Source organism: Petaurus breviceps, unplaced genomic scaffold, assembly GCF_028583685.1.
Source record: "Petaurus breviceps papuanus isolate PSGF00001 unplaced genomic scaffold, PetGlider_PUasm1.0 174, whole genome shotgun sequence".
Lineage (NCBI taxonomy): Eukaryota > Metazoa > Chordata > Mammalia > Diprotodontia > Petauridae > Petaurus > Petaurus breviceps.
In genome coordinates this window covers 11,058,997-11,086,541 of record NW_027185761.1, presented here as the reverse complement: position 1 = coordinate 11,086,541, position 27,545 = coordinate 11,058,997, and the positions used below count along the sequence as shown (strand labels likewise).

The following is a 27,545-nucleotide window of genomic DNA, read 5'->3' as shown; positions in this document are numbered from 1 at the left end:
AGAGAGAGAGAGAGACAGAGAGAGAGAGAGACAGAGAGAGACAGAGAGAGAGAGAGACAGAGAGAGACAGAGAGAGAGACAGAGAGAGAGAGACAGAGAGACAGAGAGACAGAGAGAGAGGAGTAATTTACACAGCACTAAAGATAGAAGAGGGCCAATCATTGAACCTTGTGGAATGTCTCTAGACCATGGGAGGGTAGAGAGGATCCACTGAAGAAAACGGCAGTCAGAGAGAGAGGTAGTAGTCAAGAAGCCAAGAAGAGAAGAAAATTTCATAGAGTAGAATCATAGACCACTGGAGCTCAAAGAAACCCAGAGAACATCTTGTGGAATCGCTCCATTATTCCAGGAAGGAAGCTCAGATTTAGGGAAGGAAAATGTCTTGTCTAAGGTTTACACTATGAGCAAGTGTCAAAGGTGGGACTAGACCTAGTTCTCTTCTCTGTCAACATTGCCTGTTTTGAGTGCCTATCATCCAAACAACTTGGGGAGGTTTTGTATGTCCTGAACCTATGAAATGGCCCAGGCCTTTTATCTGACTGTTGACAGGCACCCTTACTGAGATGGTTTCCTTCAGAAGACATACCTCCAACCTAGTTGCCATGATCATTTCATTTATGGTTTCTTTTTCTTCAGTCCTCTTTCTCACTCTCTGACTGCCCCATCTGGATGGATTCTAGCACCACAGTGGAATGCCGCAACTTGGAGAAGGCTGTTAAAGGAGCCCAGAATCTCAGCAATATCACCGGGTCCCGGGCCTATGAGGTAGGCATAGCATGGGGACAGACTGGTCCCTATAAGTGGCTCTGAGTGGACCAATGACCTTAGGAGGAGGGGGCTATCAGAACAATCAAAGGAAGTATAATACGAATTAAAAACACTGCCAAAGGAATGGAGGCTGCCATTTCTACTTGCCATCAGTACAAAGAAGCTCATTATTTGGGACTGCAGAGAGCAAAAAATATCAGAGGGACATGGGGTCCTAGAGCCAGAAGGGACCTTAGTGATCATGTAGCCCAGCCACTGCTTTTTAATGGATGAGAAAGTTGCTTTCTCCCAGGTCACGTAGTATATTGCTTATTACCACCCAACACTTTGGGCCCTGGTCCTTTTATTTCTTACCTGAACAGGAAGAAGGTTGATTTGTTCCCTTCTGCTGTAGCTCTTAGGGAACTAGGTGGTATGATGGATGGCATAGTGGGCTTGCAGTCAAGAAGAGATGAGTTCAAATCCAACCTCAAGTACGTGATGCTGGACAAGTCATTTAAGCCCTGTCTGCCTCAACTTCTATCTGCCTGTTTCCTCCATTGTAAAATGACGATAGTAATTGTGTCTAGCTCACAGAATTATTGTGAAGATCAAATGATATAATATTTATAAAGCTCCCAGCACACAGTAGGTGCTTTATGAACTTGAGCTATTATTAGCTGACTCACACGATGAAGTGGCCTTACTCCTTACCACAACTAACCCCTCTGCTTGTTCAAGCAGTCCCATACCATTTCCTCCAGCTGATTGCCCCCTCTGTCATCATCAATCTTTACTATTTTCAGTCTCTCCCTTTCAACTGGCTCCTTTCCTACTGCCTACAAACATGCCCATGTCTCCCCTATTCTGAAAGAAACCCTCACTTGGTCCTTCCATCCCTGATTACTATCCTCCTGTATCACTACTGACCTTTGTAGCTAAACTCCTAGAAAAGGCTGTCTGCAATAATTACCTCCACTTTCCCTCCTCTCACTCTCATCTTAACCCCTTACAATCTGGCTTCTAACTCTATCATTCAACTAAAACTGCTCTCTCCAAAGTTACTAATGATCTCAGTTGCCAAATCCAATGGCCTTTTCTCCATCCTCATTCTCCTATACCTCTCTGCAGCCTTTGACTCTGCTGAGGACTCTCTCCTCCTTGACACTCTCTTCTCTCTAGGTTTTTGAGATGCCAAGCTCTCCTGGTTTTCCTCCTACCTCCCTGACTGTGCCTTCTCTGTCTCTTTTGCTGGATCTTCCTCCATGTCACACCCTGTAATCACAGGCGTCCCTCATGGTTCTTCCTGGATGTTCTTCTCTTCTTCCTCTATATTACTTCATTTGGTGATCTCCTCAGCTCCCGTGATTCTCAAATCCACTTATCCTGCCCCAATCTCTCCCCTGACCTACAATCCTGAACTTCCAACCGCCTTTCTGACATCTAAATCCAATAAAACAGAACTTATTTTCTTTCCCCTAAATAATCCCCTCCCCATTCCTGCCTTCCCTATTAATGGAGAGGGCAACGCCATTCTCCCAGTCCTTCAGACTTTCAACCTAGGGGTTATCCTTAACTCTTCTATACACTATCTCTCACCTCCCATACTCAAGTTGTTGCCAAGGCCTGCCAATTTCGCCTTTGAAGCATCTGTTGGATATGCCCCCTTCTATCCTCCGACTCTGCCCCTTTCCTGGTGCAGACCCTTATCACCTTATTTCTGGACTATCGTAATAGCCCGCTGGTGGGTCTGCCTGCTTCAACTCTCTCCCAATTTGAAAAGATCCTCCATTCATCTACTAAAGTTATAAGCCTAAAGTGTAGGTCCAATCATATCACTCTCCTACTGAACAAACTTTAGTGGCTCCCTATTACCTGTAGGAGAGAAAACAAAATTCCCTATTTGGCATCAAATCCCTTTATTATCTAGCTGCCTCCTACCTTTTCATTCTTCTTAGACCTTGCTCCCCAACATACACTCTTCAATCCAGTGATACTGTCCTCCTGGCTGTTCCATGAATAAAACACTCCTATCTATTATCTCTGGGCATTTTCTCACCCTCATATTTGGAATGCTCTCCCTCTTCTGCTCTAACTCTTGATCTCCCTGGTTTCCTTTAAGTCCCAACTAAAATCCCACCTTCTACAGGAAGTTTTACCCTACCTGTATTAATTCCAGTGCCATCTTTCTTTTAATTTTTTCCATTTATCCTGTATGTAGCTTGCTCTGTATGTATTTGTTTGCATGTTGTCTTCCATTTTAGACTGTAAGCTTGTTGAGGGCAGGGACTGTCCTTTACTTTTTTTGGTAACCTCAGTGTATAGCATAGTACTTGGCACATAGTAGATACTTACTTTGTAAATATTGATTGATTGATTGCATTTGTTGTTTGTCCTTCATTCTCAAAGAGGACCATAATATCAAGACGGTGATGCTGGGATATGCAAGTGAATTGGATTTAAGTGAGGGAGGACTGTGCAAAGTCACCAGCCTCACTTTCTCCTCTGAAGCCATCTGAGTCCAGTGGCAAGATATAGATCAGGATGACTAGAGATGGCCCCATGTGATTGCATTTATGTGACCATTGAATTCCTATATAGATAGCTGCTTCATTTGTATTTATTATTCCTGTCAATCAATCAGTTCTAGACACTGAGTGACCCCAATATAAATGCTCCCTTACCTAGAACCCTGGTGATGTTTAGGATACTCTCAAAGTATACAACCTCTACCAAGATCCCTGCCAAGACACTCAGGATGTAAGTGTTCCTGCCTAGCCCCACCGAGAGATGTTTAGGAAACTCTGAAAGCAAATGCTATTTTCTAAATAGAACTCACAAACTCAATTAAGGCATCCAATTCCTTTGCAGGTTCTAGACTGTTTGCTCAGAATAGTGCTAGTAGGCAGGTGGTAATCTGGAGATCACTCTACAGAGTACTCAGAACCTCTCGACTTGCTGATAGGAAGTTATGGTCCACAGACACAGACATGGAGGGATTTCAAACCATCTAGTCCAACCCCTCCATTTTATAGTTGAGAAAGCTGAGGTCTAGGAAGTTAAATGGAATGTTCATGATTTCACATGTGTAACTTATATTAGGTTGCTTACCATTGCAGGGAGGGGAGGAAAGGAAGAATAGAATTTGGAACTCAAAAATTAAAAAAATTAATAAATTGTTTTAACATATAACTGGGGGAAAATTCTCTCTCTCTCTCTCTCTCTATATATATATCTATATATCTATATATCCATATACATGTATGGATGGATGTATGGAAGGGTGGATGGATATGGAAAGCTCAGGATTACTCAAGTGGAAAGCATCATAGGTGGGATATGAGTCCAAGTCCACTCACTCCAGAGTCAGTGTTCTTTCCTCTGGACCACATGAACTCTTTTTTTTAATAAAGCATTTGGGTTTAAGTAAGTTGCTCAAGGTTACACGGCCAGTTATTTTGTGTGGGTGCCAAGTATCTGAGGCCGGAACCGATCCCAGGTCTCCTGACACCGGGGCTGGTGCTCTTACTGCACCACCTAGCTGCCCTCACATGAACTCTTTTTGGGGGATGCTCTGCTCCTTCTTTGTTTTTGTCAGTTTTACACTGGACCTTTAATTTGTAAAGCCTGAGGAGGTAAGATCATACTTCTTACATTTCTGGGTTAGCCTTCTTTCTGTTTTTTTTTTTTATAATAGTTAGCATTTCTGTAGTTCTTTAAGGTTTGCAAAATGCTATACACACATGTTCTCATTTGATCCTTACAAAAACTCTTTGAAGGAGGTGCTATTACTATCCCTATTTTACAGACAAGGAAACTGAGGCTGGCAGAGGTTAAGTGACTTGCCCAGGGTCATTTAACTAGTAAATGTCCGAGACTGGATTTGAACTCAGGTCTTTGGCCCCTATTCATTACACCACCTAGCTTACACCAGTTAATCTGTTTCTGTGGGTAGAGGGGCTATGTATTTTTTTGTGTCCATGAGTTTGGCAGTGTCTTCTTGTTAAGCAGAATGCACGCTCTGGTTCAGGTAGGTTATCACAAATCCCCTTTAAGCATTTGAAGGAGTCTTGTTCATTCCTCCCTGAAGGAATTGGCAACTCTTTAAAACAGGTTAAGTAACTCAAATGTAGCCTTTATGTTTGAAATACCTATCTGACTGAGAATCTGTGTCTTTAAAAGGTGCTATGCTTTCTGCATTTTTTGCATGTTTTTTTCCCCTTCGGGTCTGTATCTTCTTTCAACACATGACTAATATAGTAATATGTTTTGCATGATTGAACATGTATAACCTATATCAAATTGCTTACTGTTTCAAGGAGGGGAGTGGTAAGGGAGAGAGAAAAAATTGGAACTCAAAAGTTTTAAAAAAATGACTGTTAAAAATTGTCTTTACATGTGACTGGGGAAAAATAATTTAAAAAAAGTGTTGTGGTTGGTTTTGAATTGATGATATCCCTTTCCTATGCTACTGGGCCACACATGTTGGTTGGCAAGGCTCTTTTCAGGAATCACAGACAACCACTGCACTGTCTTGGGTTTGGGTCAGGTAATAAGTGTGATTCATTCCATAGAACTGTCATTTCTGAGATGTGCATTGTGGATAGCGATGCTCTTTCTCAGTCCTCCCTTTTCCAAATGGTGAGGGCAAGCCTCATCACAGGAGCATGTGTGACTGTCTGCTTAGTGTCAGTTATCTGCTGGGGGCCAGTTTCCATTGCACATCAGACAAATTAAGCATCCAGAGTGCATTGGACTGAACTCATTACATAGACTTAATGATTATTGACTCTTCTCTTCTGTTGAATTTCTTTCTCAGCGTTTTACAGGAAACCAGATAGCAAAGATTTTCAAGAAGAACCCCTTTGCCTACTCACAAACCGAGGTTGGTTCAACATCCATGTCTTTTATTGAAAGGCACTAATGAAAACCCTTCTGTCATGTTTATCTTGAGAAAAAAATGCATGCCAAACATACACGCTAAAAATAGTCACTTGCAGAAATGAAAATGCTATTTAGTGGCTAATAGCACATCCTCTATATAACTCGTCTTCATTTCCACAAGTATTATTAAAACAGTTGCTATTCAGTGCTGGGCTGGGATCTGGGGATACTCAGACAAAAAAAAGGAAACAGCCCCTGTCCTCAAAAGATTGACTTTCTATGTTGTGTGGCAAAGTAGACTAGAGAGGGCGTAAAGTAGAACAATAATCTTTTGAACTTATGTCCCATTTTATAATTACAAAGCAGTTTTGTAGACATGATTTCACTTGATTGTAACAATTCCGTGGCAGAGATATGGATATTACGATCAAGGTCGTGGAGCAAGTAAGAAATGACTCACACTTGAACTCTTTCAAATCCAGCGTACTCTACTTCACCCATCCTAGGTGGTGGCTTTGTTACCCAGAGCAGGACAGTTATGACAATACCAGGTCTGGAGATCTGGGGTCTCGTTTTTTTTTATGCTATCATATCATCATATATGCAGAGCTTGAAGACCCCCTAGAGTATGTATACTCCATGGGCTCCATGGACCCTCTAGAAGGTCCCTGGATTGATTTCAGTGATCTAAGAACTTGGGTGAGAAAAAAAATGACTTCTTTATTTTGATATAATTGGTTTCTTTCTTTTGTAATGTATTTTGTTTTATACATTTAAAAATTATTTCTCAAATAAAAAAAAATTAGTAAAAAAATTATTCCAAGAAGGGATCCATAGGCTTCACCTGACCTCCAGAGGGATCCATAAACAAAAAAAGGGAACAATTTCTAATCTAGCCTAACTCTTTCATTTTAGGGATGAAGACATTGAGGTCCAGAGCACAACCCTTTGCTCAAAGTCACACAGGTAGTAAGTGGCAGAGCAGAGATTCACATTCAGGTCCTCTCCAAATCCAGCCATTTTTGCAATGTACCATTTGGTCTTCATTCATGTTACTTATTTCCATGAATGGCCTATCAGAGCCCATCATGAGGCAGTTAGGTAGCACAGTAAAATACAGTGTGGGTCTGGAGTCAGGAAGGACTTGAGTTCAAATTTGGCTTCAGACACTCACTAGCTGTAATCACCCTGAACAAGTCAATTAACCTCCTTTTCTCCCCTCCCCTCCCCTCCCCGCCCCTCCTCTCCTCTCCTCTCCTCTCCTCTCCTCTCCTCTCCTCTCCTCTCCAGCTTGAACCTCCAAAAATCTTATTCAGACCCTTCTTCACTGTGGTATAGACAAAGCCAGAGGCCCAGCTAAACTGCTAGACCTGCAGTAGCTAAAATCAGGCACTTAAAAGTTGCATATGAATCAGCTCAACACATTTCCTAGTTATTTTGATCTCTAAGTCATAATTATAAAATGATTAGCTCATTTCAAACCAAAGTGCCTTTTTAATCTTCAAAATTAACATAGAGTTTATTATTTAACTATTCAGGATGACAGATTGCTCTTCTGAATTAGTTGGTAACTTATGCTTTGGGAAAAGGTGTCAAACCTTCTAAATTCTGTGTCTAGAGCTGAGGTAGGCTTTGTAGGGAGCAAAGGGATTGAATACTCCTGTCCGTCACAAATCTGAACATCCTCATAAGACCAGGGAGCATAGAAAGTGATGACATCAGCATTTGAAATAAAGGAGGGGTGTGTGTATGTGTGTGTGTATGTGTGTGTGTGTGTGTGTGTGTGTGTGTGTGTGTGTGTGTGTATAATGTTATTGCTTTAGAAATTCCACAGAACTGGTAATGTGGGTTTTGTCTCAGTCAAAATTTGTTAAGTACTTGTTCTGTTCCAATCTCTGTCCTAATCCCTGGGGATACAAATAAAAAAAATTTATATATATATATATATATATATATATATATATGTAAAGTTCCTGCCCTCAAGAAGTTTACATTCTAATAGGTGAGGCAACATGTAGATTGATCAGTATAGGCAGGACACATTTGGAAGAGATGGAATGTAGTTTCAGAGGGAAGGGGCCAGCAACTGTGGAGCCTGGGAAAAGCTTCCTACAAGAAGGTGGCTTCCGAGCTGAGTCTCAGAAGGAAGCCAGGGATCCTTAAAGGGTAAGGCAAAGAGAGAAGACCTTCCAGGCATGGGTGGCAGCTGATGCAAAAGTGTTTGCTCTGAATTTAGCGAATGTTCATCCTGTGTCCGAAGAAGTCTCTTGTTACCAGATTTAAAAGGGGTTGCGTAGAGGAGAGGTGTTGTGAAACAGGAGAGCCAACAGTCATTTAGAGATGGAACCTGATAGGGAAATCACCTTCCCTTTCTCAATAATTTGTTTTGATTGAATTTGGCAGCGTGATAAAAAGTAGGGAAACTGAAGAGATCAGTGCCTTTCCAGGCTTCAAAGACCTCATTGGTTTTCCTCCAAGGATTCCCTTGTCTGCTGTTTGATATGCCTTGAAGTGTTCTCATTGACAAGACTAAGGGCAGGCATCACTTGGGCTCTTTGCTAAGGGGCCAAAGGTGGAACTTATTTGAGTAATTTTAAGTCCTTCACATTTGAATGATGTTTGTTAAAATGTTCGCTTGCTTGAGGTGAGTATGGCGATGAGTCACCTTCATTGTGCTGTTTCTCTTACAGAGAATCGCTTTGGTTAGTAGTTTTGCAGCTTCCCTTTTTCTTGGATCCTATACACCCATTGATTACAGTGATGGTAAGTGAGTCTATTGTCTGTGGGAATGTATGTCTTGTGTTATACTGCATGTGTTAAGTATGTTCTCTGCTTTGTATGCTCAGACTACACATGTGTTACATGTTATGGGTTTGTGTATCCACATGTCTGATTTTATGGGTACAAGGATGTCCATGTAATAGCATGTTGGAGGCCTTGGTAGATTAGGGTGGGCACCAGTAAAGTATAGACTTCCTATAGTTCTTTGTTGTAGTTTATATCTGGTTGATTTGAAAGGTTGGGAGTATTTAAATTCATAATCCTCTTGTATTTTCAACATACAAGTCAGAGGTTTTTTCAAATGCTAATTTTATGTGGGTGCTTCAGTATCTCACACTATATTCATTGCTACCCACACTGAAGGCTGTATTACTCCCTGATCAGATCACACAGGGAAGAAATATTGCGTTCAGTTCTGGTGCCTCATTTTAGAAAGGACATTGATAAAGTGTCCAGTGGACGTAAGAAAACCAGGAAGGAGAAGGGTCTCAAGATCATCGTTGGTTAAAGGAACTTAGAGGTGTTTGACCCAGAGGAGAAAAGACTCAGAGCAGACATAATGGCTGCATCCAAGTATTCAAAGGCTTGCCATATAAAAGAGGAAGTGTACTTTGTTGGAGATGTTCCCAGTGAAATGGGCTGCTTCAGAAGGTAGAAGTTTTCTCTTTACTACAGGTTTTGAACCAAGGTGGGAGTCACACTTATCTGGGAGGATGTGAAGGGAATTCTTGGGTAGATGTATCTTGGGTTGGATGTACTCTTATTTCTCTTTCAACTCTGGGCTTCTGGGTTACATTGGAGACCAGGGACATGTCCATCTTTCTAGCTGGACTGTGTTTTTTGTTCATGCTGGAGGCAGGGGGAAGAGATCAAACAAGAGACAAACCCCAAATAATTTGCCCTAGAGTCTAACTTGAGTTTCTTCTGGGTAGCGCCTGTTTTTAAATCAGTGGGAGAGGAAGGGGAAAGAAGTCAAGAAAAAAGTCACAGAGAAATGTATCCTATACAGTCATGTCATTATCATTGATAAGCAAGGTGACCCAGACAGAGTATGGAAGAACTGTTGCATCCTTGTTCCTAGAAGCTATGACTCAATTTAGCCCAAGATGGTTACTTTTTTTAGCTGGCATATCACACTGATAACTCATATTGAGCTAGCACTCCACTAGCCACCCCCTCACCCAGATCTTTTTTCCAGATAACCAGTTATCAAACAAGGACTCCCCCTTCTTGTATTTGTGAAATTGATTGTTTTGACACTTACTTCTAGTACATTTCATCTTTTTAGATTCAACCTATTGTTCTAGCCTGTCAAAATCTTTCTGGATCTTCATTCTATCATCTAGTGTGTTAACTATCCTTCCCTGCTTTGTGTCATCTGTAAATCTGATAAGTATGCCTTCTATCCCTGTGGCTGCTAAATCATTGTTTAAAATGCTAAACGGCACAGGGCCTATCCTCATCTTGGACACTAAGCAGGAGACCTCCTTTCAAGCTGATGTTCCAACATTAATGACCTTCTCTTCAATTTGAACAGTCAGCTAGTTCTGCACCCATCTAACTCTCCCATTCATCTAGTCCACAACCCTCTGTTTTTTCAGTAAGAATAGCATGAGATGTTTTATCAAATGCTTTGCCAAAATCTCGGGAAAGTCTTAACAGCATTCCTCTGACAGATCAGTTTATTAACCTTGTCAAAAAAGGAAATAAGCTTTGTCTGGCATGACCTTTTCTTGTTAAAGCTATGTTTGCCCATTGTGATCATTGTTTCATTTTCTAGTCGTTCATTAAGCATTTAAAAAATTGAGCATTTTTGAATTTTGCCAGGAATCAAAGTCAAGTTTGCTGTTAGATCTGAGCAGCAGGCAGGGGTTTTGTCTTATCTAAGCTTTTTATCTCTCCTGTATCTGGCACAGTGCTTTGAACAAAATCGGTGCTTAATAAATGTTTGCTGAATTGAATGTACTTGTACATGCTGTAAATTATTAATAAGAAGTGATGGTGAAAAAAATCACTGAATGTCTGCTATGTGCAAGGCTCTGTGGGAGGGGTTGGTGGCTAGAGAAAAGGTATAAAAGATAACTTCAGCCTTAAAGAGGCTTGTAGTCTAATTGAGGAGGTTCCAATCTTGTGTACTTTTCTAGCTACCTTCCCAGTTGGCTTTCTATGGGCAGCCAGGTGGCACAGTGGATAGAGTGCTGGGTCTGGAATCAGGAAGATTGGAGTTCAATTTCAACTTCAGACACTAGCTGTGTGACCTTGAGCAAGTCATTTAACCTTGGCTTCAGTGTCCTCAACTGTAAATGGAGTAATAACAGCACTTATCTCACAGGGATATTGTGAGATTCAAAAGCGATAATATTTGTAAAGTGCTTAGCATAGCATCTGATACATAGTAGGTGCTATACGATGCTTATTCCCTCTCCTCTCTCAATGTGCCTAGTGGCTCTTTAGATATAGGAGACAATTATTCGTGGGTTCATCCATTCGATAGATATCTGTTCACTATTTATTGTTATGCACCAGTCACCATTCTAGACACTGTGAGGGCTACAGAGATAAAACTCCCCTTGAGGAGATGACAATTGAGGGTGGGAGATGAGCCATACAGCTATAATACAAGACAGTCTATATAGTAAGTTCTATGGGAGTTTAGAAATAATCAAGAGAAGCTTCATGGAGAAGTTTGCATTTGAACTGGACCTTGAAGAATGGGTTGGACTTTGAAAGATGGGGGATGAGAGTCAAGGGGCATGCCTAGAAGAGGGAACAAAGGATCTCAGCATAAGGAGAGTATTGAGAAAGTACAAATAAAATATATTCATAAAATAGTGAATTATTCTGAGGGTTTGGGTGAATCCAGGAGCTACATTTTGGAGACTTTGAGGAGACCTCTAACTTGGTTTGCTTTAACATTGCTGGGCCCTATTTTTCATAAATATATCACGTGTGTGTGGTATATTTACTGTATATAAGTATGCATGTGTGTATGTATGGTTCCCTTGTCCTGTTACTGCCGTGTTTTTACATCATGCCGTGTAAAACCCCAGTGCTGGATAATTCCCATCATTACTGCATTTCTAATCGTGTGCTGCTAAACAGATATAGGAAGTTACACAATTATGTGTGTATACACGTATATACACATACACATCCATATACATGCACAATGTATTTATACACACATATGCAATATATAGATGTGCAAATACACCTATAAATATACAAACCTACATACATATTTATGTATGTGTGTGCATAGCCCTTCCCTGGAGGAATGTCAGTCTCTTTGCTTTGTATACAAGTTCTCCCTGTCTGCTCCTATTACTTTCATTGGCTTGGTTCAAACAGACTAACTCTGGGGGGTTTCTGTGGACACCTCATCATGTACAGAATCTAACTCCGAGTTTTCTTTTCTGACCTATTCTTTCAATGCTCCCTGTCACACACTTAACATTCCAGTCAAACTGACTTGCTTATTGCTCCCTTAACACAACATTCTCTGTGCTTTTGCGTAGGATGTCTCTCATGCCCAGAATGTTCTCCTTAAAAAGGCTTATGGTCTAATTGAGGAGGTTCCAGTCTTGTGGGCTCGGCTAGCCACCTTCCCAGTTGACTCTCTACAGGCAGCCAGGTGGCCTTTTCTCCACCTTCTCTGCTAACCCCTAATCTCCTTCCAGGTTCAGCTCAAGAACTTCCTCTTATAGAAGCCCCATCTCATTCTTCTGTTTTTACTGGACAAGTAATAGAGAATTTAAACAACCCAATTTCAGAGAAAGATATTGAATGAGTCATAAATGAACTTCCAAAGTGGGAGAAAAAACCCTCCAGGACCAGATAGATTCAAAGAATTCCACCAAGCATTCTAAGAATAATTAATTCCAATATTACATAAATTATTTGCAAAAATTGCAAAAAAAAAGGGATCCTACCAAATTTCTTCTATGACACAGATACAGTTTTGATATATAAACCAGGAAGAATCAAGACAGATAAAGAAAACTTTAGACTAATATCTCTAATGAACACAGATACAAATTTTTAAAAAAATTAGCAAAGAGACTCAAACAATATGTCATAAAGATTATATACTATGACCAGATTGAATATATATCCTTGGAATATGGGGTTGATTTAATATTAGAACTATAAAATTAATTAACCATATTATACAGCTGGGTGGTGCAATGGATAGAGTGCTGGATCTGAATTTAAGAAGACCTGAGCCTGAGTTCAAATCATACCCAGACATTTAATGGCTTTGTGAACCTAGGCAAGTCACTTAACCTCTATCTGACTTAGTTTTATCATCTGTAAAGGGAATAATAATAGCTTCTACCTCTCAGGGTTGTTGTAAGGATAAAATTAGATAATATTTCTAAAGTGGTTTGCAAACTTTAAAGCACAACATAAATGTCATAAACAAAATCATGTTTAAAGCATCATATAAATGCCATCAAAGTCCTTGGGCAGCTAGGTGGCTCAGTGGAAAAAATGCCAGGCCTAGAGTCAGGAAGATTCATCTCCTTGAGTTCAAATCTGGCCTCAGACACTTACTGGCTATGTTACCCTGGACAAGTTCCTTAATCCTACTTGCCTCAGTTTCCTCATCTGTAAAATGAGCTGGAGAAGGAAATGGCGAACCACTCCAATAGCTTTGCCAAGAAAACCCCAAATGGGGTCATGAAGAGTTGGACACAAATGAACAATGACCAAGCAGTAATAAGTTATTTCTTTGAAACATGAGGCCCAGACAAGTTAAATAGCTTATCCCCAGTCATGGGAGTGGCTTTTGGAGCTGAACTCAGGGCTCTGGATTCCAGATTCAGCACTCGATTCTCTGCAGTGTGCAGGGTTGGACTCTCAACTCTTGTCCTTACTAGGTATGTGGTGGTAGATTGTTCTTATATCTGGACTACCTGTTTCACAGTGTTGTTTTGAAATTCAAATGAGATTAAATAGATAAAGAGCTTTGACACGGTGGTTACATAAATGTAAGTTATTATTTTGGTCATTCCAGTTCTCTCTCTGTTTCTCTCTTAATGCTCCTCAGAGGACTTCAAGATAAGTCTCTAAAAGGTCCCTTCTTCTTTCGAGAAAGGTGCTGTTCTTTTATCTTTGTTTTATCACTTTATTTCAGACAGTCTTGTTGGGTAATAAGCCAAAAATTAATTTCAATTTTCCTGTGACTGCTCTTTCATTTAAAAGGCTGTGCTGTTGTAAATTGAATTGGGCCTGATTTATTTTGACTTCAGAGTACTCAGAGATAGCTTGGATTAAGTTATATGCGATATCAAAGAACAGTATCTGGAATAGCAGTTATATTATTTCTGTAGCAGAGGAAAAGGAAGCCAAGAAGGTGTCTGGTTTCCATTTTGAGCCATCAAAGTCATGGCTTGCTATTAGCCTCAAATCTGCTAAGTTTGATCAAACCCCCCTTTTGGCTATCTAGATCTATTTTCCTTTTGGTGGAACTTCCTATTCTGGGAGTATGTCTGCTGTGTTTATACGGAAATAGAATGACTCTGATTGCAATGTACAAAGAAATAGAAGCAATTATCTACATAACAGGCTAAACTCCCTCCACCCCACACTTTTTTTTCTCAATTTAAAAAATTATTTTTAAACCAGCATTATTAAGTAATTTTCTTGATGTTACATTTTCATTGTTAACTATAGCAATAATAATAATGATAACAATGAATTCTTTTTTAATAATACACAACAACCCTGAGAGATAAGTGGTACAAATATTCTATCTCCCAATTGAAGCTTGTAGAGATAAAATAGGTGATACAGGATCATAAAGGAACATATAACTAGTACTTCTGGAGCTAAGACTCAAACCCAAGTCTCGATGAACTCCAAGTATGGGGCTCCTTTTACCACACAGTTTTACTTCTCCATTAAACATAGTGCATCTGATTCAATCAGCACTCAAGGCAGACACTCTACCTTTATCTTCTTTCTTAGTGTATTTTTAATATTGTACAAGTAGGCAGAAATGATGTGCCAAGTCTTCCTATCATCCTTCCAGTCTCATTGTGGAAATGCTTTGGGCTCCTAACACCTCAGTATGTTCTATATTCATAATATGTAATATTTATAATATTGTATTATAATGTCCTACATTTATTATGTGAAGAAAAGGAGTGGATGTTTCAGAAAACAAAGAGTAGCTGGGCTTGACTAAAACATCAAGAAGGCATTCATGCTGGAAATAATGCAATTTTAAAGGCAACCAAGAACTTATTTAGAAAAAATAAGATTTATATGTGTGTATGTGTATATATATTATATATGCATATACACAAATATATTATTTTAAAAATTATTTACATGCACATTTAATTTAATTATTTACACACACACACACACACACACACACACACACACACACATGAAGAAAACAGAAAAAACCCTGGAGGATCTTTTCCCAGAAAACCAGGGAGGCACCTGTTAAAATATCAGCTACTAGTCAGTCTGTCAGCCAGCGAGTACTTATTAAAGTCCTTGGAGTACACCAGGTACTATGCTAAGTGCTAGAGATACAAAGAAAGGTAAAAAATAGCTCCCTTCAAGAAGGGCACAGCTAGGTCCCAATTAGTGAGAATAAAGAGTCTCCAGAAGTGGTCTCATTGTTTGAATTCCCACTGCATAGTTCCATTGGGCTGGAACCAATGACCATATTTTACATAATGATAACTTTGAATAGGGTGAATTCAAATACATGGGACCACTTCAGAGGATTCATTATTCTCTAATAGGAACCTGGCAGTACATTCCAGTGGGGGATACAACATGTAAATAGCTAGCTATGTGGAAGATATGTAGACGAAGGTAATCTGAAAGGCTTCCCCCAGAAAATGGGAGTTGAGCTAAGTCTTGAAGGAAGTCAGGGAAATAAAGAATAGGAGAAGAGGGGGTAGAAGATTCCAGGTATGGGAGACAGACAATGCAAAGGTAGGAAGATGGAGTATTCAGTTGTTGAAGGATTTTAAAAAGGCCAGTGTAGCTGGATTGTAGAGTGTGGAGGAAAGCAAGATGAAACGTTGAAAGAGGAATGAGGGGTCAAGTTACCAGAGGACTATATATTTGAATTTAGAATCCAGGACCTTCTTAACTGTAGCCTGAGGGTGGTGCTTTAGGGAAAGCCCTTTGGATGATGTTTTGGAATGGGGAGAAAGATGAGGCAGGGAAACCAATTAAAAAGTTATTGCAATAGCACAGATAAGAGGCAATGAAGGTCTGAACATAGATGGTAGCTGTATGAGTAGAAAGATGGTGATGTGTTCTAGAAAAGTTGGGAAATGTAGAGATGGTAAAAATTGGCAGCACATTGGATAAGTGGAGTGAGCTTGATTGAAGAGCCAAGGATGACGAGCTGTGGAACTGGGTGACTCCCAAGGTGGTTTCCTTCGTAGAGAAATGGAAATTTGGAATTAGGGACATTTGGGGAGGAAAGATAATGAATTCCTGTTTGGTCATATTGAATTTTAAATATGCACGAGATATCTAGTTTGAGATGTCCAATGGGCAATTGGAGATGCATGACTATTTCAGCAGAGAGATTAGAGCCGGATATGTGGCTATAGGAATCATCTACGAAGTAAAGATAATTGAGCCCAGAGGAGCTTATGAGATCACTATTTGCTCCAGCAGACCACATCTTCCTAGTATTATAACTGACTGAGGGGTATAGAGAATATAAAGTCCTTCTGTGAATATCATTAGTTGATTGGAAGAAGAATGATTATTTGATAGGGAAAATGTACCTTTAAAGTTTCTTTTTAAACAAGGGACAATGCATATGTTAAACTATAGAAGATGCTATAGCAGATGTAAACTCAAAAGATAACTTTCGTTAATTATCTGAGTAGAAACTTCAAATGATTCATCAAATTGGGGGACAGGCTACTAGAGTGGTAGAAAGTCCTGAAAAGAATAAAAAGGGAATATGGAGACCCTAGAGATTTCTAGGGTCTCCAACAGTTGTTTGCAGATTTCACTCTTCTAATTGCATCAAACCCCAGAAAATTACCAAGTCTCTTCAATGAATTCCAAAAGTATTTGCCTTAACTAACCATTTTGATAAAAAAGTTTATTTAAAAGTATACATTTCCTGTATTAAGACATAAAGTTGGATAGCAGACTATTAAGTTTGTTCATCAGAATATTTTTCTTGAAGAAGGACCACTGTTTGGTAAGGAGTCGGTCCTAGAATTGAATAGAAGGAAAAGAGAAAGCTGGGTAGCTAGGTGGCACAGTGGATAGAGGACTGGGCCTGGAGTTGGGAAGACCTGAATTCAAATCTAACCTCAGACACTTACTAGGTGTGTGATCCCGTGCAAGTCACTTAACTCTGTTGGCCTCAGTTTCCTCATCTGTAAAATGAGCTGCAGAAGGAAATGGCAAATCACTCCTGTATCTTTGCCAAGAAAACTCCAAATATGGTCATGAGTCAGACGTGATTGAACAACAAAGAAAAGAGCAAACTGTGTCATATTTGGGCAATTGGATAGTACTCTCAGATTCCAAAGTGCTCCCTTAGGCAAAAGTCCATCCTTTAACTTCGATATTCTCTTGGTAATTACTATAATCTCAGAAGAATCATAATTGCAGGCAACTCCGAAGATAATAGAAAGATGCAATCTGGGTGGAAGTGGGTTATATTACTGCTGCTAGCATATTACAGGGGTGCCATAAAGGGGCTTATCAAGGTCATGTATGACCAGAAAAGGAGGTGGGCTGGTCATATTGCAAGGGAGCGACATGGACAACTCAAGCATGGCCTTGGCACTCATGTCATATTAACAACAACAGCACCACAAAATTGGAAAGTTCCATGGAAGGGTGACAGAAGGATGTAATCTGCTGCTGGGAACCTCGTCAGATTTGTGGACTTTTGTCTTGCTTCCATGCCATTTTGCTGCTGTATCCAAACCATACTGTCTACCTCCTCTTCATCTGCCTCCCACTAGAACTTGGATTCTGCTCCCAGGGACCCAGCTTTCATCCTTTCCTGCCTGGAACTAGGTAGGCCACTACACCCAGTTCCTCATCACATCCAAAAGATGCCACTGCTCATGTATTTCCATCACTGCTTTCTGTCTGTTCTTTATGTGTTGTCTTTCCCCATTATAATATAAGCTCCTTGAGGTCAGGGAGCGTCTCGCTTGCTTATACTTATATCCCCAGGCCTTAGCCACAGAACCTAGCATTTGGTAAGAGTTTCATAGATTTTTCATTCATTAGTTCATTCACGTACTCATTGATTCATTCAGCAATATTACTCATACCAGTAATACTGGAATATTGAAATAATGAAATATTATAACCTCAGGTTCTAATTTTTCAGTGTTAATAAAGAATTTACACCTGTATAGAGATTATTCATTCTATGCCTCCACCTAACATTTAAATAATGCACCAAGTTTCAAGCTTATGAGATTGTAACACAGCCAGGTATGCCAGGGAGAGGCATGGAAACAGGTGAGAGCCAGGGAGTAAGTGGAATAGCTGGGAATATTCTCATTAGATTCCTGTTTCTCCTGCTTATTACTGTGTGGAGTGAGTGCCTGGGAGGCTTATGCAGGATTTCATTAGGTGTGGTATGTGAATGTTTTATGAGGCCGTACTTGACACTTTGCTGATTGTTCCTACTCAGCTGCAGTTTAGGAGGTCAAGCATGGGAGGGAGGGGTGGGCAGGAGAGAGGGGGGTCAAAGCTGCTATCAGCCTTTCCAGGAGCACTGGGAAAGAGGCCCAGAAACAGGCATTTTCTGTGAAAGTTTCCAGCAGGAGCAAAGACAGACTGTTAGTTCATCTAGAGTTATAAGATACAGAGACAAAAAGTGCGTGTCTGAGCTATCACTATATACTTATTTTCTTACCTGAGATGATTACCAGTTATATATCCTGGAAGTGTCAGCTGACATTCTTGCAAGAAAACATGAAAAACAAAAGCTTAAGGAATGTATCTCTACCTGGTTTATTAGACAGTATCAAGGGGTCTTTGACGGGAAGTAAGGAATAATACAAGAAGGGAGCAAAAAGCAGCAACATAAAACAAAAACTCCTAAGAAACAATCTCAAGGGATTTATGAATAAGATTGAAGAGAAAGAAAAGAACAAATATTGTGGTCCCACAGTTAAATAATAGTCAGGAGGCAGAATATTATAGTGGAAAGAAAAGTGGTAATAGGATCACAAGGTTTGGGTTCAAATATTTTCTTTGGTTGTTTTCTACTTGTGTAAACTGGTGCTTTTAGTGTTTGTTTGTGACCATGAAAACTAATGCAATCTTAGGTTGCATTAAGAAATCCATCATGTAGGGGCGGCCAGGTAGCACAGCGAGTTAAGAGCACCGGCTCCAGTGTTGAGAAGACCTGGAGATCGAATCCTGGACTCAGACACTTAGCACCCACCCAGAAACACCTGGCCGTGTAACCTTGAGCAAGTTACTTAACCCCAATTGCTTAGGGGTGGCCAGGTGGCTCAGTGAGTAAGAGCACCGGCTCCAGTGTTGGGATGACCTGGATCAAATCCGGGCTCAGATACTCAGCACCACACCCAGAAGTAATAATAACTGGCTGTGTAACCTTGAGCAAGTTACTTAACCCCGATTGCTTTAAAAAAAAAAAAAGAAATCCATCATGTAAAGGACTAGGGAGGGGATTGTTCCCCTGATCTCTGCCCTGGTCAGATCACATCTGGAGCATTATATTTAATTCTGGCACCATCTTTTAGGAAGAACACTGATAAACTGAGAGCATCTAATGGAGAGCAATTAAGATGGTGAAGGAACTGGAAATCAGTCATTTGAGAATTAATTGAAAGAACTGGCAATGTTTTGTATGGCCAACAGAAATCTTATGGGGGCACATGATAACTGTCTTTAATTATTAGAAAGCTGTCACTTGAGACAGGTATTAGATGTTCCCCCGTCCTGTTTGGCAAGTGGTGGAACTAAAAGCAGTGGATAGAAGTTGCAATGAGACAATTTTAGCCTCAAAAAATAGAGTTATCCAAAAGTGGAATGGGCCGCCTCAGAAGATAATAGATTCCTCAGCACCAGAGGTTTTCAGGCTGGAGGATCACCTGCTAGGAATGTTGTAGAAGGCATTCTTTATTCTTTAAGTGTTTGATAATATTAATTTGTGAAACAATCTGGACCAATTTCTTTAAAATTTCATTTATAATTTGCCTGATTTTTCTCAGATAAGGTTGTTTGAATTTTTTATTTCCTCTTTTATTCATATAGATTGCATTTTTGTAAATATCCATTCTATTTAAGCTTTCAATTTTGTTGGTCTATGAATGCATGTAGTAGGTCCTGATAATTTTTATTTAGTTCTTTATTCATTGTGAATTCCCTTCTCTCATTTTGACTTTGATAATTTGGTTTTCTTCTCTTAAAAAATCAAGTTAGCCAATTTATTGAGTTTATATTTTAAAAAATCAGTTTTTTTTTAAAGCAATCAATAATTTTCTTATCAGTTTTATTTAGCTCTTCCTTGACTTTCAAATTTTCTACTTTTGTGTATATTCAGATGTTATTCATTTTTTAAAGTTCTAGTTTTCTTTTTAAGTCACATGCTTAATTCATTGGTCTTCCTCTCTCCCTAATAGGATGTTAAAATTTTTAAAAATCCTTCATGGATTTTCTTAGTTGCATCTCAAATTTTGATATATTACCTAATTTTTGGCTATTCTTTAATATAATTATTGTTTCTCTCTTTTTTATTCACTCATGATTTATGACTAGGTATATTAGTCTTCTTTTAAGTCAATGTCCTTTTTTTTCTACTTTTCTTTATGATAGTAATTTTACTTTTTAAAGGAGATATTTAAGATGTCTAATTTTCTGCATTTGTTTATGGATTATTTTTGTCTTTTAATAATTTTTTCATGATGCTGTTAAAAAAATTTTATTTCTTGGGACAAGAATTGCATTTTCACTTGTTTACAGTACTAGTAAAGTACAATGTTGTTCACTTCTCTACCTCTGCATGCATTCTGGTATTTAGAATGCCCAGATTTACTCAGTAGCTTAAACGTTACTTTTAAACTACTACTGCCTTGGCTACAAATTTGAGTCCTTCAATTTTTGGAAAGCTGTGTGTAATGCAACCAGTCAGATGTTTGGCATCAAAGATTGTGTTGCTGGGGTTCATTGCAACCTGATTCTTTTTAGCATCACCCATTAAATGTTCTGTGTCAGTGAAGGAGACATAACTTGGAGTAGTCCTGTTTCCTTGGTCATTAGCAGTGATATCCATTTTCCCATGTTGGAAGACTCCCACACAGGAGTGAATGGTGCTAGGATAAATGCCAACTATGGGTCCCTTTGACATGGTTGCTGGGGTGTTGGGGGTCATAACTGATTTCTGTGGAGTAAGAAGTGCCACTGCTATGCTTAGTAGGCCCTCTTAAGATCATTATTAAAAGTTTCCCTGTAATACAGAAAAATATACTTCCTGACATTCCTATTCATGATTACCAAAGATACCCCATATCTAGTTTTCCTAAAAATCTCTTTAGATACTTAACTTCTTTCTTGTTTATCTTTTGGTTAAGTTAGCCTATATCTCAAATATTTAGTAATCTGTAATCATTTCTTACTTTCTTGGTCTTCTTTTAATTCAATAAGGTTTTCCTTTAGTATTTATATGCTATGCCAGTTAATTTGGCTATTGTTTCATTCTCTGTGATGCCTTTAAGCAAAATATAGTTTCCCTGCTTTTCTCTCCTATTCATATCTATTTTTACCATTGCCTAATCTGAAATAATCATTTCTACTTCTATTTTTTTGGATTTAACTGAGGCATAAAACTCTAATCCAACTTCTTTTGAATCTTTATTCTTTCCTGTATATTTCTAATATATAGCAAATTATTGTGTTTGCTTTCTAATATGTTGTGCCATCCTCCTTCATTTCATCATGCATCCCTCATATTCTCATTCATAGTTATGATTGTTTATTTTGTTCTCCAAGATATTTTATATAATATTTCTTTCCCACCCCTTTGGGGGAAAAAAGAAGGAAATTGGCACTTGGCATCTGCAGTTTGTTTGACTTAGAGGAGTCTGATCATAGTTTCCTCCTTTCTATCCCCCCTAGCCATGAGCTAAATCATTGAATCTTGCCCTCCCTTCTCTCCCCCCTTTTTTGTAATCAGCTTTCAGTAACTGTAGCTTTCTTTTTCTTGAAACAAACTTATTTTATTCTTCACTTCAGAAATTCTTTTCCTCCCTTTCCCCATTATGTTTCAGTCCTTTGATCAATTTAATCTGTTTCTACTACATTTTTCCTTTTCCCCTGTTCAGATAAAGGTGAAGTTTGTGATATCCTTTCTTTTCTCCAACTGCCGTTCAATGATCTTCACCTGTGGCACCCTCATTTTAAGAAGAATTAAGTCTATGACTGCTTGTCCCAATGTCCATGAAGGTGACTGAAGCAGGCACTGTAGAGCACTTTGAACTTGGTCAGAGATTGAAGATGCCAAAGTCATTCACTGCATTGCATACCATTGCCAGTCATCCTGACTTTTGTCTTGCCACTGGACTCTGGAAGAGAGTGAGGTTGATGACTTTGTGCAACTCTGCTTCATTTAAATCAATTAACATACAAGTCAAGACATCACCTTGTGATGTCATTGCTCTTCTTTGAAAATGAAGGGATGAACAACAATCCTCTTCTGTCTTTTACTTGGGTACTTCTTCCTGAACATTAGTCCAGAGACTTTCTTCTTTTGTTTTCTCAATTACCTTAATTTGGAGGTCTCTTTTCTCCAGATTTCATTATGTAAGCACTCGATATTTATTGTCCAGATCTTTCAAGCTACTTACTTTTGCTTACTTTCATAAAGTATTTTTGTGTTTTTCTCTCAAAGATTATACTCTAATTTTATCAAAAGGAATGCTTGGAAAATTTCAATCTAGGTTGCATGTGGAATAAAGGACGTGGGAAGATTTATATGTAAAAAGAGATGACTTAGGAAGGAGGTGCTAAAAGGCACTGATTCTGGACTCAGGACCCATGCCCAAATTTCACTTCTGCTACTTGCTACCTATGTGACCTTGAGCAAATCACTTAATAATTCTGATGGTGAGTTTCCTCTTCTATCAAATGAAGGGACTGAACTAGATGACCTCTGAGGTTCCTTCCAGCTTGAAATGTGGGATCTATCTTCAAATATTTGAAGGACTATCATTTAGAAGAGGAAGAACACTTGCATGTAACTCTAGAATGAAGCACAATAGTTGATAATTCAGAGAGTTAGTAATTTCACCATAGGATAAGGAAGAACTTTCTTACAGTTATAGCTGTTTAACAGCAGGTTGTTTTGAGTTAGGCATCTGCTTATCATCACAGGGGTTTGAAGAGGCTGGACTCACCTCCAAGAATCTTCTCTACAACTTTCTTGATAGATGGTCAAATATTAGGGAAGTTGTAATGAGATTTTAGCACTGAGTAGCAAATTTAGCTAAATGATTACTAAATTTGATTCAACTCTGAGGTTCTGTGATGTTGGGATAATTTCTTTGGGGAGAGACTGGAGATGAAAGGAGATTGGTTAGAAGATTCTTACAGTGATCTTTATGTAAGATGATGAAGACCTTGACTTAGGTTTGTGGTGATGGGAATGGCAAGGAAGGTGTTAATGTTAGAGACCTACCTCTCAATGTCATAATTGGTAGAGTTTGGTGAGTTATTAAATATGAGAGTGACGTTTATAACTTGCGTGACTTTGGGGAAGTTATTTAAAGTCCTTGCACCTACATTTTCTTATAGACAAAATTAAAGGTTTGGACTAAATGGTTTCTCATGCCCCTTCTAGGTCTAGATCTGTGATCCTATCATTATATGGAATGATGGTCCCAGGACTTTGTGTCTGTGACTAGAAGAATTCTAGACCTATTAACCAAAAGAAGGGAGCACAGAAGACAAAGGGGTCCTGATGGTGGAGAGGCAGGAGGAGAGTGAGTTTAGTTTTGAGCATGTTGACTTTGCTGTGGCAGTGGGACATCCAAGAACTGTCCAGTATGTCATTATTAATGTAATTCTAGAACTCAGGATATATGTCAGAGATAAAGACTCATTGGAGTCAACCTGGAGAGCATGGATGTAACAGTGGAAATGGATGATATGTGCATTAATTGTTCTTTTCAAACAGAATTGTAGGCTTTTTAAAAAAAACTTGATGAAATCTTAGACTGATCTAGCCTTTCTAACATCCTTTTTTTTACAGGTATCATCTAGCCTCACCTAGGGGTGAGGGTACATAGGAATGGTCACATAGGCATTTAGAGCTCAGGCTAGAATTCGGGTCTTCTAAATGGTTCTTTTATTCCCCATTGCTGGTAGGATGAAATCCAGACTCCCTAACCTCCACAAGCTCTCTCCAACCTACTTTCCCAATCTGCTTGCACACATTCTGTGTTTATGTTTAACGAAGCTAGACTTTATTCTATTCCCTGAACTCTACAAAATGCCTGTGTTCATTCACACAGGCAGGTCTCCTGTGCCTGGTATGGACTTCTTCCTAATGGTACTGCCTTGTTTTACTTAATGCCTCCATTTAGCTGCCACTTACTCAATGAGGTTTTCCTTCCTTGATCTCCTCAGATGGAAAGGTTTCCTCTCTCTACAGACTTTTCTAGAATACTTTGACTGGTTCTCTTTTGCTCCAGTCATCCCTGTTTTTGTATTATCTTTTTGTTCAGTAATGACTGACTCTCTGAGACCCCATATTGAGGTTTTCTTGGCAAAGATACTGGAATGGTTTGTCATTTTCTTCTCCAGCTTTTTTTCAAATAACAGATGAGAAACTGAGGCAAATAGGGTTAAGTGACTTGCCCAGGGTCACACAACTAGTAAGTGTCTGAGGCTGGATTTTAACACATGAGTATAAGTCTTTCTGATGCCATGCCTAGAGCTCTATCCACTGTGCCAACTAGCTGCCCTATATTATCCTTACCTGCGTGTATGTCATATAGCCCCCTATTTGAAGCAGCCAGGTGGTGTAGCAATTAGAGTGTTGAACCTGACATCAGGAAGACATGAGTTCAAATCTGACCTTATCCATTTACTAGCTAGGCAAGTCACTTATCCTTTGTTTGCCTTAGTTTCCTTAACTGTTGAATGCAATGACCTCTTGGGGTTGTTGTGAACATTAAATGAGATAATATTTGTAAAACACTTGGCCTAGTGCCTGGCACATAGTAGGAGCTTAATAAGTGCCTCTTCTCTTCTTCTTTAGTAGAATATAGGTTCCTGGAGGGGAGGGACTATTATTTTTAATCTCTATATTCCCAGTGCTTAATACAGTACCTTGCCTATAGTAGGCACTTAGTAAATGCTTGTTAAATCAAATTTATATAATTGAGTTCTTAAAAGAAATAACACAAAGATACTGAATTGTGACACTATTCTTTTCACTTCAACATATTTTATCAGTAGGTCCTTTCATGTAGGCAAATAGTATTAAAATTTCTTTCCCTCTAAACCAGAAATTCAAGCAAAGGTTGTTTAAGGAATTGTTTAAGACCATGGAGAGAGCCACAGGCAGAATCATGACTGGAAGGAAATGAGCATTTATTAAGCACCTAATATGTTCCAGGCACTGTGCCAAGCACTTTACAAATTATTTGGTCCTTGAAGTACTGTGAAATAGCTGCTATATATTATCCCCATTTTGATGTTGAGGAAACTGAAGCAGAGAGAGGCCTAGTGATTTGCCCAATGTCACACAGCTACTGAATATCTGAGGCTGGATTTGAACTCAGACCTTTCTGAAGTCAATTCTGGCACTCTATGCATTGTGTCACCCAGCTGCCTAAACAGTGTGGACATTCTGAGATGCTAATGCTCTCTCAGACTTCCTAAGCCTCCCATTTTGAAATAATGGAAGACCATTTTTTTTTCTTCAGTTAGACTTTACACATATTGATTGTTCCTCCTATCCAGAACCCGAGTCTTTGCTCAGAATCAGGTCCTTTATAGGGTCACAAACACAAAAAACTATACAGGCTGATTTCTCTTCCTGATCTCAGTTTCGGGTCTGGGATATAACCTCTTGGTGTATACTGTTCACTAATGGCAGCTGCTTTACCCATCGCTATATTATATGCATTCATATAGGAGATATGTTTATATCTTATGTTTATGTTATTGATTTTTATAAGTTTACTGTATGTGTGCTCTGATTAGAGGTTCCTCTTAATTTAGAGAAACACAAAGGACTTTGGAATAGAAAGTAATTATATAAAGTAAGATAGCAAATTAACTGAATTTAATATCTGGAATATATTTCCTAGACTTCCAGCCACACGAATACAAAAGTGTTTGTCCCTGGATGTAAATGAAGATTTAACACAAAATTCTGCCTTTATTGTTCCTGTGCTTTCTTCTTGTTCTTTTTCTTGTCCTTGTCCATTATATTTATTTTTTTATTTTTTTCCCTCTTTTTTATGTTTAGTCACACACAGGGTTGGCCATAGGTAAACTTGCAATATGGGCATATTTGCTTCTCCTTGCCACTGGCTTCCCACATGTTGCCTTTGATTTCCCAAGACCCAGGGCTGCCCGAATCCTCCTTACCTTTTGTACCCCTTCCTCTCATCAAATCTTTCTCATTCTTTGTCCAAGTCTGTCAGGGACTTTCTTTGTGTTCCATTAACAATTGGCATTAAGGAGTTACCAAGGAAGGCCCAGTATAGCTCATGGATTCTCCCATCCCCACCCTCTGCTGCCCCATTCTGGGTTCCTTAATGAGTTACCCCAGGTTCTGTTATTTTATGGGTGAGGGTCCTTTCTAGGTCATAACTCTTGAGTTCCCAGTAATGCGTTACTTTTTATCAGTTGGTTGACTCACTTTGTCATGAGAAGGATATTCTAAATAAACAGCAATGTAAATAAGCTAGTGATGTATCTGGTACCTTCCCCACACACCCCTTTTCCCATTCTTTGAAGCTTTCTCAGTCAGGTCTCTTAGCTAAGCTTTTCAGCCAATATCTGTGAACCCCTCCTATCATCAGCCAGGCTCTACCAGAAGGCAGAATGGCCTAAGTTAAAATCAATCCTGCCATTTCAGTCAGTCAACAATCACTGTTTAAGCACCTGCTACGTACCAAACTCAGGGCTAAGTGCTAGGGATACAAAAAAAGGGCACTCACAGTTTAATGAAGGCAACAAGCTGTAAACAATTATGTACAAACAAGATGTTTACAAGCTGAATTGGAGGTAATTGACACAGGGAAGATGCTAGCACTAAGGGGAACCTGGAAAAGCTTCCTTTAGGAAAAGAATTTTTATCTGGGACTTGAACAAAGTCAGAGAGACTCAGGGAGAAAAATGCATATGGGATAGTCAGTGAAAATACCCACAACTGGGAGTTGAAGTGTTTTGGTTGACGTGAAGCAAGGAGCCCAGTGATACTGCATCACAGAATAAGTGGAGTGAGTAAAGGCTAAGAACCTGAAAAGGCAGCAAGGCTGTGAAGGGCTTGAATGTCAGAGGATTCCATATTTGATTTTAGAAGTAATAGGGAACCACTGGAGTTTATTGGATACAGGGATGCCATATTGGACCTGAGCTTTAGGAATATTAATTTTACAGCTGAGTGGAGGATGAATTGGAGTAGGGAGACACTTGAGTCAGGGAGGTCAACCAGCAGTCCAGGTGTAAGGCGATGAGGGCCTACACCTCCGTAGGAGGAGAGAGAGTAGAGAAAGTATGTACCAAAGGTGTTGCAATGACAGAATCAACAGAACTTGGCAAAGGACTGGTTATGGAGGTCATAGAGATAGATGAGTCAAGGATGACACCTAGGAAGTTAGTTTGAGTGACTGGGTGGATGGTAGCGCCTTTGACAGTAACAGGAAAGTGTGGAATGGGGGAGGGGATTTGGGAGAAAAGATAATTAGTCCAGTTTTGAAATGTTGAGTTAAAGATGTCTATAGGATATTCAGTTTGGGATGTCCAGTAGGTGACTGGAGATGAGAGTCTGAGCTTTAGCAGAGAGGTCAGGGGTGGTTAAGTAGATCCAAGAATCATCAACATGAAGATGATAATTGAATCTGTGGGAGTTGATGAGAACAGCAGAAGAAATAGGATAGAGGGAGTAGAGA

At 39.3% G+C, this 27,545-nt stretch overlaps 1 protein-coding gene across 1 annotated transcript in view; it reads left to right on the top strand.

Moving 5' to 3' along the window:
- The window catches only part of XYLB (xylulokinase), a 216,738-nt gene that overhangs the window by 46,387 nt on the left and 142,806 nt on the right, over window positions 1-27,545 (top strand). Inside the window, exons 6-8 of the mRNA XM_069083741.1 lie at window positions 637-765; window positions 5,567-5,632; window positions 8,322-8,394. Of these exons, the coding sequence (XP_068939842.1) occupies window positions 637-765; window positions 5,567-5,632; window positions 8,322-8,394 (268 nt within the window). The remainder of the gene's footprint in view (window positions 1-636; window positions 766-5,566; window positions 5,633-8,321; window positions 8,395-27,545) is intronic.